The sequence below is a fragment of the Chelonoidis abingdonii genome, chromosome 10 (assembly GCF_003597395.2).
Source record: "Chelonoidis abingdonii isolate Lonesome George chromosome 10, CheloAbing_2.0, whole genome shotgun sequence".
Classification (NCBI taxonomy): domain Eukaryota; kingdom Metazoa; phylum Chordata; order Testudines; family Testudinidae; genus Chelonoidis; species Chelonoidis abingdonii.
Window position 1 is genome coordinate 35,429,094 of NC_133778.1, and position 12,227 is coordinate 35,441,320.

The 12,227-nt window shown below is 38.8% G+C and overlaps 1 protein-coding gene across 1 annotated transcript in view; it reads left to right on the forward strand.

Moving 5' to 3' along the window:
• Positions 1-1,635: 1,635 nt before the first annotated feature.
• The window catches only part of TTN (titin), a 321,905-nt gene continuing 311,313 nt past the window's right edge, over positions 1,636-12,227 (forward strand). Inside the window, exons 1-6 of the mRNA XM_075069826.1 lie at positions 1,636-1,832; positions 4,307-4,410; positions 8,194-8,397; positions 9,327-9,614; positions 11,129-11,217; positions 11,312-11,556. Of these exons, the coding sequence (XP_074925927.1) occupies positions 4,320-4,410; positions 8,194-8,397; positions 9,327-9,614; positions 11,129-11,217; positions 11,312-11,556 (917 nt within the window). The 5' untranslated portion in view covers positions 1,636-1,832; positions 4,307-4,319. The remainder of the gene's footprint in view (positions 1,833-4,306; positions 4,411-8,193; positions 8,398-9,326; positions 9,615-11,128; positions 11,218-11,311; positions 11,557-12,227) is intronic.

A 12,227-nucleotide genomic window follows, 5' to 3' on the forward strand; every position in this document is an offset into this window, starting at 1 on the left:
AAAACTCTGAGATTCCCCTCACAGAGTTTTCCTCAGGTCAGTCTATGAAGGGGAAGTGATGTACCCTCCCCCGCTCTTTTCAAAACAGCACATTGCAGCGTGCTCCATCCATGGAGAGACTTTGTGCCTCAGAAGCTTCCTTTCCTTCAGCACCCTGGCAATATGACCGTGCACTCCCAGTTATGGGGCTGCCATGGGAGGAGGAGGGGTTCTTGAGCATAAAGTGGGCTGGCATAGAAAAACTTCAGTTTGTATTTGCTCTCCTAAGTATTCCCTGTGAGGTTCATGGGGAACTTTGTTTACCTTCTCTTTCTGCGCTCCCCCTCCCCCCCGCAGCCTCTCTTCCTCATATTTGAGTTTCTGTGCCTGCAGAAATTCTTTTGCATAGTCTAAGGAGGAGGGGATGGTACCAGGGAAGAGGTTCCCGCCTGCCCCCTTTTCCCAGCCCTTTTGCAAAGGCATCTGTGCACAGATGACTGCTTTTCACTGTGTACCTTGGGGCATAAGCCAGCCCTGCACCCCCTGTCTAACAAAACACTTACGCAGATGTAACTTTAAGACTGAGAAGTCTCAGAGAGCCAGTCAAGCATGTGCTTAAGTGGTTTGCTGGATAGGGGCTTAGTTAGGCACCATATTGTCAGAAAGGAAAATAAAGGTTGCATAAGGAGGTACTAACACCCTGACAGACAGGTGCACACAGCTATCTTAGAACAGTGGCTGGGGTTAGGAGAATAAACTATCCCAGCTGCAGAAGAAAGCACAAAGGCGACTTCTGGTTTTGAGGTGAATGCAGCTGGTGATACAGCTAACCCCACAGCCTGATAAAGCTGGGCCCAGCTCAGCCAAAGACCTCTCAGCAAGCAATATGGGAAAGGCATAGCTCATTGGCGCAAGGGCTCCATGAGTCCTACATCAGCCCCTAATAAGGGCAGTCGGAAGGGAGGGCTAAAGACTGGGTTTTAAACCATTGCAAAAGTTGCTGCTGTGTATGCACCTTCTTAACATTCATGTTTCTGCATTTCAGATATTGCTTTTGACAAGTCCTACTGAAAGAAATATCTAGTTAGCAGTAAAAAGATTTTTAACAGTAACAAAAAAGTCGTATCTACCTGGTATCAAACACAAACTTTCAACTCATACTTAAAAATATACAGATATATATATTACCAATATAAGGCTCATGCAAGAGATCAGATTACTTATGTGACTTGATGATTGACAGATGCATTTGGTAGCTGCTTAGTCATTGTAGGGGAAGAGACTGTAAGGTTGGATCTGACTGACAGGACCACTATTGATTTGGCCCTGTTCTGTGCTATTTAATAAAATCCTTCCTCATAATTTTTTCTTAAGTTTGTGATGCACCTAATTAGCAATTGCAAATAAAATAATTGGACTTTAAATTAGAATAAACTCTGAATATACTGGTTCATTTCTTCAGTGAATCCCTTTTGTGCTGCCAAAATTAGCACTGTCAATCAAACCAACAGGTGGTGTATGATTGCATCTCCCATGATGCTTTTTTTTAGAAAACCAATCAGAAGTGGCACTGACATGATGATGCAGAACTGTCAGCATATCGGGGTATATAAAGTAAAACAACTATGTGAGCACTTCTGAGCAGTCGTGCATTCCCAGCCTCGCCTCGGGTGTAGGGATTGCAAAGAAAAGCAAAACTACACTGTCAAGACTGTGTAGTTTTGTTTTTACTGATTAGAGGCTCAACGATTCTCATATTGGGATTGTCTAAAATCTTACTCTGGATAAGGACGTCGTTTACGAAACTTTCGCTGGGCTTAGCCCACTCCTTTTAGGCACTCTTGAGGAATCAGGTTAGTAGCATTTTTTTTATAGTATAACTACATTTCTTTGTCAGTCATTTAATCATTTTGATAGAACACATCAATATAAATGTATATTTATGGGCATATAGTGTATGTGTATGCAATAAGAATGTAGTCTATAAACACTGAACATTAAAGTTCTTTATCAAGAATGATGTCTTATGTTTCTGAATGTGAGTTTTGATAAAATTCAATTAATAGTTCTTTAAGTGCATTTGATCTTAAAGAACATTTTAAATTAGGATTTGAAATGTATATGGAAATGTCTGGTTAACTTACAAACTTTTTTATGTATGCTGGGAGTGTTCAAGGTTATATTACTCACAGATAAACCGAGAAGCTCCAAGAATAGCTCTGATAAAATGCATATGGTATCAGCTAAGCACTGATGACTTTTTAAGGGAATCAACTGCGAAGATATCAATTACACAGCAGCTCTGGAACACTTGTCTGCTGTCAGTCATAGCTGGGGAAGTTATTTTTGGAGCCTGATATTTCAGATGCATACCTTTTCATCATAATTATAAAAAAGCCTTATAAGCTCAAAATCTTTATAACTGAAATTTGCCTATCCAATGAGAGATTTAAACTTTCAATGAATCATCAGTTATACTTAATTAAATAATTTCCAACATATCCTGGAGTTTGGAAATAATCTATATCATTTTGATACTGTTTATTTAAAATACTAAATTATTTCTCTTTCAAATGACTGTCAAATCATTAATTCACAATTGAAGTAGATATGAGAAAAATGAGCATATATTAAAGTAATTTGTACAGTCTTGCTCTTGAACATTTTTGGAAACTGGTGTCATCTGGAGATTAAATGTCAGTTATACCTAATTTGTTTAAACTATTTCACACATTGAAAAACTTCGGAAACAAAAAAATCACCCCATACACCAAGTTACAAAAAGTATCAGTACAACCCATGAAGACAATACACACAGTGCCTTTTATGTGAAGTTTCACACAACCCAATAGATCATCAGATGCTGCCCCTTTTATTCGCCTTGAATAACACATTACTGCATATGTAGTCACACTGTTTGGGATTTTCAAAGGAGCCTACAGGAGTTAGGTGCCCTTATCTCATTGAAAGTGAATGGAGTCAGGCTCCTAACAAGTCTGGTCTACTTTGAAGAGCCAGGCACTGATTTCAACGGGTCTGCTCTCAGTGTAAGGTATTTTTCAACCCAGTTAAGGAGCTGTCCCATACTTAGAGAGATTTAAATAAAGGTTTATTGTTCCTTTATCTATAATTATGTCTGGTACTGTGGCAATGTCAGACATAGAATCAAAAGTAAATGCACAACTCACAGTATATAGAAATGTATCACTACAAAGTTCAGACACCTAAAAAAAGATTATCAAGATGTCTCTTATCTGGTAAATCATGATGATAACATTATATTCACATAGTGTTTTTTAATGAAAGAAATTATAACTTCAGTTTAAAACTGTGTGACCTTATTTTTAAGGAGACGGGTATGTAAGCTTTAGAAATATTCAAACGTAATTCCTTTAAATTCAACATACAATTAAAATAATCCCTTTTAAAATAAAGTACAAAATATCACTAATATGTACTCTTTTCCACAGCTTTCAGTGTGTTTCTTTTATACAAAGAATTATTATGCATAGGAAGACAGGACACACTATTTTTCCTTCAGATTTCACACCTGCCTGCAGTTGTTCAAGTCATCCATGTCAGTGGCTACCTTATACCCTAGCTCATGTTTCAAAGGTAGCTGTTTCTCAGTATTCCAGATTGCACTGAGCTACTTTCTGAGAAATAGTTGAATTTTGTCTGCATCTTTAAAGCCAATATGCTTCTGCATAAGATTAAATTATTCACTACTTACAGTATACCTTAAAAAAGGGAAGCCTCCCAGCCACCCTTTAATTATTAAAGGCCAAATGGATTGCAGACATCCACATTCCTTTTAAGCTGCTATTTAAGGCTTAATTCTGTTCCCAGTGAGTCTAATGATGTTTTGCACTTACAGAACACTTTCAATTCATCCCAAAACACTTTGGACCTATAAGAATAAGGATTATTTTCCCTTTATGACAGATGAGGTGACTGAGGTGCAGAGGCTAAGTGACCTACACAAGGTCATACAATGAGTCATGGGCAGAATCAACAGTAGGATCCAGTCTCCTGGTGCCATGCTTAATCCACTAGACCACAGCTTGCTTCAGTGAAGTCAATAGAAGTTGTATTATTGTCTTCAGTGGGAGCAGGAGCAGGCCCTACAAGTGACATTATTATATTCCAAAAATTCCAATATTAGAGCACAGCCAGGCCATTATGGTTTAAGGCTGAGAAGGATAAATCATTCCATGCCATGTACAAGTAAAAAGTGCCTGTACAGTAAGAAAGGAGAGGAAATGTGTACAGTAAGAACTTCAAAGAGCTTGGCATTTGACATCTAATTATGTTTTCTTTCTTTCAGAGTGCCTATAAAGATGACAACAAAACCACCAACATTTACGCAGCCGTTACAAAGTGTTGTGGCACTGGAGGGTAGTGCCGCAACCTTTGAGGCTCATATTAGTGGTAAGACTTACTACCTTCATTTCTTGGTCCTGAATTAGTTATGTTGTGGAAATGTAACGCAAACATACAATTGCTGGTGCTTTAGATAGTCATGTAATGTGATGGAGTAAAGATTGTTGGTACATGAATATATCCAAATCTGACTGTCCTGAAAAGGTCAAGTAATTCAATGGATTAGCCTACTTCAGAGAATGCTATCAGAGTCCAGCAGACACACTGTGCAGAATTATAAAGGATCAAAGGAAAGGCCCAATTCTGCTACCACTGAAGTCTGTGGCCAAATTCTCACTGACTTCAATAGGAGCAGACTTGGGCCCCAGTTAACAAAGCAAAGGAAGAAATAGGGATAAAAGTGAGAAGTGTGCTAGTGAGAAATCTAGGGATGTATGCACAGAGTCTGAGGACATGACAGAGTGAGGGACCAAGCAGCAGAAGGTTCACTGCTGATCCAAAGCAAAAGGGGACCATTTTTCTTGTGCTGGGCACACTGGCTCATTTTCTGTTGACTTACACGTCATTCAACCCCCTTGACTCTATGATTTTGGTGGAGTCATATGAGTTATAAGCACAGAATTTGGGCATGTGTACCCACTCAAAATGGTAGGAAAGTCTGTTTAGAGATAGTGTAAGATTGTCTAAACATAACTAAGATCATGGAGCAACTTAAAGAAGCACCTTCATTTTTAAATGAAGTTCCATTTTATCAAATCTTATTCACTATTTTTATCATATGTTGAGTCAGCATGAACACAGAGAATGTACAAAGCCCCACTCAAAACCTTTTAGCCAATCAAAATAAGTGCCAGAGCAGCCAATGCCTTGTTCCAGGAGTGGCTTTGACACATGCTCAGTACTAAGGAGAAGGGACACAGAATGGCATGGTTAAGGAAGTGTATTCGAGGGTTGGTATTAGCACAGTGACTACCATATACTATAAAACAAAGCATCCAAGATCTGCAGTTGTACAATTACCCCCTGGCAGATATGTGTCTGTCCAGCACCATAGCCATCTTTGACATTTGCTGTGGCTGATAATCATTGCCCTATGAGTGTCTAAGATGTACTTACTCCAAAGTGTGGCTGCCAATCATGCTTTTGCACCCAGACTTATACCAACATTTTGGATCCCTTGATTAACATAGGATCATATGGGACATTTGAACACCACCATATGCCCATTTACATCAGTGGATTATTTTGTACCCACTTTTCAGGGTTTGATCCACTGCTCCAGTGTTAGCCATCCCAGCCTTCTGTAACACGGCAGACTTTTTGTTTGACTTAGGTTTCATATGAAATTGTATAGACATGCTGAGGAAAATCACCTTTGTAATAAATCCGTTAACCATAAAAGTAAAATAGATAAATGTACCATTAAAACCAGTTATGATGCTGAAGTTCTTGATGAATGAATGATTTCAGCTATTTTCTTTTCATTTATAATATCCTGTAATATTTGTGAGTGAAACTTAATTTAATACTGATAAGAGACACATCAGTTTTATAACTGCATGCACCATTCTTTTATTTTAGGCCCAAACCTTATGTGAACCAATCTTTTCTTAGCTCTTATTCATGTTGTGGGATACTGGAACATCCCTTCCTCCCCAAAGCCACTCATCAGGTCTGACAGTTCTGGGAGTGATTCAGTATTTCGTTTTTCTAATGTACAAAAACTTGTGAACATTTTATTTCCTGGAATCTGACCTTCTAAATCATCGACAGTGTAACTTTATTTCTGTCACCTGGACTTGTGGTCTCTTTTATCAGTCATTGTGAATATTAAATTAAATCCTTATCTTTATCTTTGAATAAAGCTATTTTATATATGTCAAATATTATGTATAAGTCTATAAAAGGAAGATCACAATTAATCTGAGAGCACTAAAAGTGTGCTTAATAAACACTACAGGATGCAGCCTATAACACTGGAGTAAATAAACTAAATTACACATGTGAACCATACTGTGAATTGCTTGTGTGTGTGTCTGTTTCCACAGTATTGTTTGGCTTTTGCATTAATGAAGAGTTAATTTGGACTTCTGTTAGTTTATTTGGGTTATTCCCTTCCAAATACTGAGCAACAATGAGCCTGCATTTATAAGCTTCACTCTTGGTATGCTCTGTGCTTGTGAAACTCAGTCCCAAAGTGTCTCAAACTGGTCCCTGGAAAACTTAGCCACTCCCTAATCCTTGGTATTTGCTTAGCTACAGCTATGAAACGATAAACACCTAAATGTAGTGTTTCTATTTTTGGTTTGAAAAGTCTCTCTCTTTCCCAGACTGGTCACATACTTTTATATATAATGTCTGAATTATTAGATTTTTATATATAAATATAAAACAAAATAACTCCAGTTTATTTTTTTGGCCATGAGAAACAGCAAAATCTGCAAATTTTCTAGGCAAGTCTAGAATGATTGCAGACTCCCAACAAAAACTTTCTCCCTCACAGTCCATATTCTCATACAGTCATATTCTTGGCCTCATACAGAGTTCAAATAAATAACTGGGTTCTTTAGAGGGGTTCTTTGCAAGTGCTAGGGGGCAGAATTCTGAAGCCTGTGAGCCTTTGGAGCATACAAAGGTAGAGACGCTTGAGACTGTAGTAGCAGCTGTAGGGCAACTCAACTAGTGCAGCCTTAGGGCCGCCTCCTGAGGCTATAAAGGACCTTTTTGCAATGGAACTGGTCCACTTCTGCAGTTGGGCATTATTGAAAGAGGTCATGCATAACTGCACAACCTTGCCATGCGCAGAACCCAGCATTATGGGGATTTCTGCATGGCTGTGCATAAAAGGGATTTGGGGAAGTGGAGGGGTGGATGGAGAGACATGGGTGAGGATAGAGATCCATCACTTAACTGATATTTGGGTCCCTCCATCTTAGAAAAGGGGTTTCCTGAGACCACAAAGAGTCCTCTCAGCTGAAATAGTCCCCACAGAGCTGCTTGTCTCCTGCTGTGTGACATAGGTAATAGGATTCTTCTCCCTTCACAAGGATTCCTCATAGCCATCTGAGTGCTGGAAGAGGATATTCCCTGTCATGTTTAAGTTATCATTTGACGCTGGAAGCCAATTATGACTGTACATGGAGTCTATACTGAAAGTGGGAGTCTTGCCTCAGGGATTTCCCCTAAGAATAATATATTTGAACGGTAAAATATCTGACCCAATGTGGCTGCTCTCTACTAGTTTCTATGAATCCTTCATTCATTCACTTCCATGAGGCTTTGCCATCATCCTCTCCAGAAAGATATAAAGATAACTCTTGATTTTACTTTTTGCTACAGTCACTTTCAGTGGTAGTTTATTTAATAAATTCATTATTAGGGGGAATACTGTAATTCAGCCTGCATTTTCAATTTACTTCTTGTTGCCTAAGGCTTGGATTATATAATTTCATTACAAGGAACCTGTATTTTATTTTTTTTATACTAGTGAACAAATCAAAGACATGAATTTCTCAATCTTTCGTATAATTCTTAAATGAGACTAACGCCAACTCCCTTAACAGGGCTTTCAAATGGTGCAGGACACTGAGGAATTTCTTAATCTATCAGCCTGTGAATTACACTAAAACCCTATGTATTGTCAAGACATCAGGGAAATGCCTTGAATGTTGTAATTTTATGCTACTGGTGTAATTGCAAACCTGTGCACACGCAGCAATTCCCTCAGATGGTTGAAAGCTGCCGTACATATTTGTAATTAGCCGAGGTATTTTGGGGGTCCTGGTCTATAGTGATGCTGAAATTGCTTTCTTTATCTACTGCTTTCTGTAGGTTCCCCAGTTCCTGAGGTGAGCTGGTTTCGGGATGGCCAGGTTATCTCCACTGCAACTCTGCCCGGCGTGCAGATCTCCTTTAGCGATGGCCGCGCTAAACTTGTGATCCCCGCCGTGACAGCAGACAACAGTGGAAGATACAGCATACAAGCCACCAATAGAGCTGGGCAAGCAACTAGTACCGTTGAGCTACTTGTCACAGGTACAGTATGGTTAAGGAGGGACAGCAAACTATTGGCACTTTCCCTTGTCACCAGAGATGAGGGAGCTAAAATAAAAATTATGTATATATTTGAAACTTGGATAAAAATAACACAAAAATATGAGAAGGAAACACCATACAAGATAGTAACAACAAATCAAATTCCTTACTCTAAAGCAAGCTAGATTTTTTTTCCCCAAAAAAACTTCAGTATATGCTTAGATTCCTTATAGATGTAGATAGGATTCTTCATCACTTCATCATGAATTTTCAAGTGTTACTATTACAACAGTCTTCAGCAGCATAAACTATGAACCAGACTGTACAAACACTTACGAGTATAGTCGTTCAAAATGCCTGTCCTAACACTACAAGCCTTTATTCAAGAGTAATATTTACTCACACAAGTAGCACCGCCAACTTCAATGGAATTAGTCATGTAAGTAAAGATTATTCCTGTGAATAAGGGTTTGAAGGATAGGGCCCTTTTTAATTTCTGTGGGACTGTACTCACATGAATACAGAATGGATCTGGCACTTTTGTACCAGTGCAGGCCCTGATTCTGCAAACTCTTATGCACACATTCAACTGTGCTCATGTGAGTAGTCCCATTGTCAGAAATGGAAATATTCACATAAAGTTAAGTACATGTGTAAAGGTTTGCTGGATCGGGGCTTTACTCATGTGAGTAAAGTTAAGAACATGCATAGGTGTTTGCAGGAAGGAGGCCTTAATTTATTTTAGTGTTAGACAAGGTGGCCCTCTTCTATATCAATAGCAACTGGGAGATAGATAAGGAGACTATAGTTTATATATAAAGGGTATTTGTAAAGAATTTAAAGGCTGTGAATGCTTCTAGAATTGGAAATGTTTAGGCCTTATGAAGTTCTTTACAGAGTGAACTTTAATTTTTCTAATCAAACTATAGCTGAAACAGCACCACCAAACTTTACACAACGTCTACAGAGCATGACAATAAGGCAAGGAAAGCAAGTTCGACTTGATGTTAGAGTGACTGGAATCCCTACACCTGTGGTGAAGTTCTATCGAGATGGAGCAGAAATTCAAAGCTCCCTCGATTTTCAAATTTCACAAGAAGGAGACCTATACAGTTTAATAATTGCAGAAGCTTATCCTGAAGACTCCGGAACCTATTCAGTAAATGCCACAAATAGCGTGGGACGAGCTACTTCAACAGCCGAATTGCTGGTTCAAGGTAATGGAGTTGAGGTTGTAAGCCATGAAAATAAGAACATGTACATTCTTGTTGTGGTATAAAGGGCACTGTTGCAATTAATGTTGATCAGCAATTTCATTAATAACCCATTTCTCAAGAGTTTGTAACTTGGGTGTAAAAATTCTTTCCAAGTTGAAACATGTCATAAAAGGCTCCAGGCTGGTAACAAAAAGTACATTTTCAATATAAAACAGTTCCCTCAGTTGGATTTCTTTGAATTGTATATGTAAAGTATAGGCCTCACAGAAGGGTTTGGGGGGTTTTGTAAGAGCTTGTTTTGTTTTGCTCTTGCAGAATTTTTAAAAATTAGATTTTAAAACCAAGGTCTTTTATCTACTGCTGTTGGGCCACGTTCTGCAGTTCTTAAGTGAGCAAAACTCTTATTGACATTAGTAGGAACAGGACTGTTTTAATTTGCTAAATGATTATTTGTTAGTGCAAAACCAGATTAAGGCACAATTTGATTTTTGCGGTAAGATGGGTATATGCTAATGCTGCAAGAGCAACATTAATGTGGCCCCATTCCTGTGCCCCATCAGAACTTCCTCTCACTAGAGGAATTTGTGAGACACACATAGCAAATGAATGGTGGAATGTTCATGCTGATATTGGCAAATCAGTGCTCACAACTTCAGGCCTCTGGTCTCACAATGCATCTGCAGAGTGTGAACTCCAAGAATATGAGAGCAGCCCAGAATGGGCACAGCAGAATTGCTGTTTTTGATCAGCTAATTCCTCACATACACATATGTAGAGGAGTCTGGACTTCATCTACTGTATATTTTTAAACTGAAAACTACCCAGACATTAAAGTTTAAAATTCACCTTATAAAGACACAAAGGCTTTTACTATTGCTGCTACAACAACATTATATACTTAAGGCTCTGACCAGACTAAAATATATGAGCCCTTCTAGTGTGTGCAAGCCATACATGGCTGAAGTAAGGTCACAGACTTTAATCATGGGGAAAGGGTTAATACAAGTGTGGTCATCTGTATAAGGTTGTAATTGGCATTATGCAGCCATTTCTTGGAAGCAATACCCCCCCTCAGAAAAGGGAGTAGACTTCATGGTGAGAGTGCAGATGAGAATGAGCCCAGTAGCTATGAAGGGAGTTTCGGGTTGAATGGAGCCCTTTCAATCATACTCATAATGCCAGCCTTTCTTGACTCACCAGTTAAAATACACTTTTAGACAAACTATGTGTGTATTTGGGAGACTGGAATGATTCTGAAGTATAATTAATATGCTTCTAATTTTTTTTTGGCCTAATTACATAGTTACACAAAAAGGCTAATCTTATTTCAACTGGTTCCACAATTATTTGTCTATAGATACTGCAAGAAAAACAGATGGCTGATTAATTCTTTCTCTGGTGTTTACACATGCTGATATACAATTGGCATTGCATGTTTAGTTCCTTCTAAAAAGCTATTCTTGTTTATTACCACATATAATTCTCCTGACTATTCATGTTTTACCTTCCAATAGGCGAGGAAGAAGTAGTACCCGCTAAAAAGACAAAGACAATTGTTTCGACTGCTCAGATTTCGCAAACAAGACAAGCTAGAATTGAAAAGGTACATTTTTTTCAAAGCTAATGGTGTTAAAAGCTTTAGAAATTGATTCTTGGCATTTTGCAGTGTTTCACCATTGTTCTTTCTTTCATTATAGAAAATAGAAGCCCACTTTGATGCTAGATCACTTACAACTGTTGAAATGTCCATAGAGAGTGCCACAGGACAACAGCTCCCACACAAGGCCCCTCCAAGAATGCCTCCTAAACCTACATCAAAATCACCAACTCCACAAATAAGTGCAGCAAAAGTACAAATGGCACGACAGCAGTCACCATCTCCCATTAGACAATCACCATCACCTGTAAGACATGTTAGAGCACCAACACCATCACCAGTCAGGTAAATCATGTTAACTATCAAGGAAAGATTGAATTTTCAGTCATCCCCTCCAGTAAAATGAGAAAATGAAATGGTGATGATGTGAATGGAAAGCACAGCATGGAATGGAAGAATGTAGTTTTGTTCTGACTGCTGGTTTTGTATAGTTGTCAAAGCTTCAGGAGGAGGGTTTTGGCAGGTGTCTGCAAACACTCCATCCTCTGAGATAGGTTTAGGAAATCCTTTAGAAAATGTGTAGGGTCAGATTCTGCACCGTGTTCCACCACAGAAAGCTGGAGTAACACTTTTTTTGCTCCAGCTGTAGGTAAGTTAGTTCAATCATAATCTGGTCTTTGGTAATTACTTTATGAGAAAAGAAAACAGCATAGGCATTTGGTGAGTTTCATGCAGATGGAAGGATCAACAGAAAAATAACTGTGAACATCTGTGGACACAGGTATATTATGGACATGTGGGAAATGATTCCAGAGTTAGGGCTGTGGAGGCAAGAAAAATTAACATGGTTACGGGGAAATGAGGGTTTAGCTCTGATATGTGTAGAGGGCTCAGGAGGGATAAGGAGTGATATGAAGTGCAGGGTCCACAGCTGTGGTGTGGCAGAGCCCAATTCATTTGCACTGAGGCACTGATGAAGAGCTCTTAGACTCTACTGGCTCCATTGTCTCAGCTCC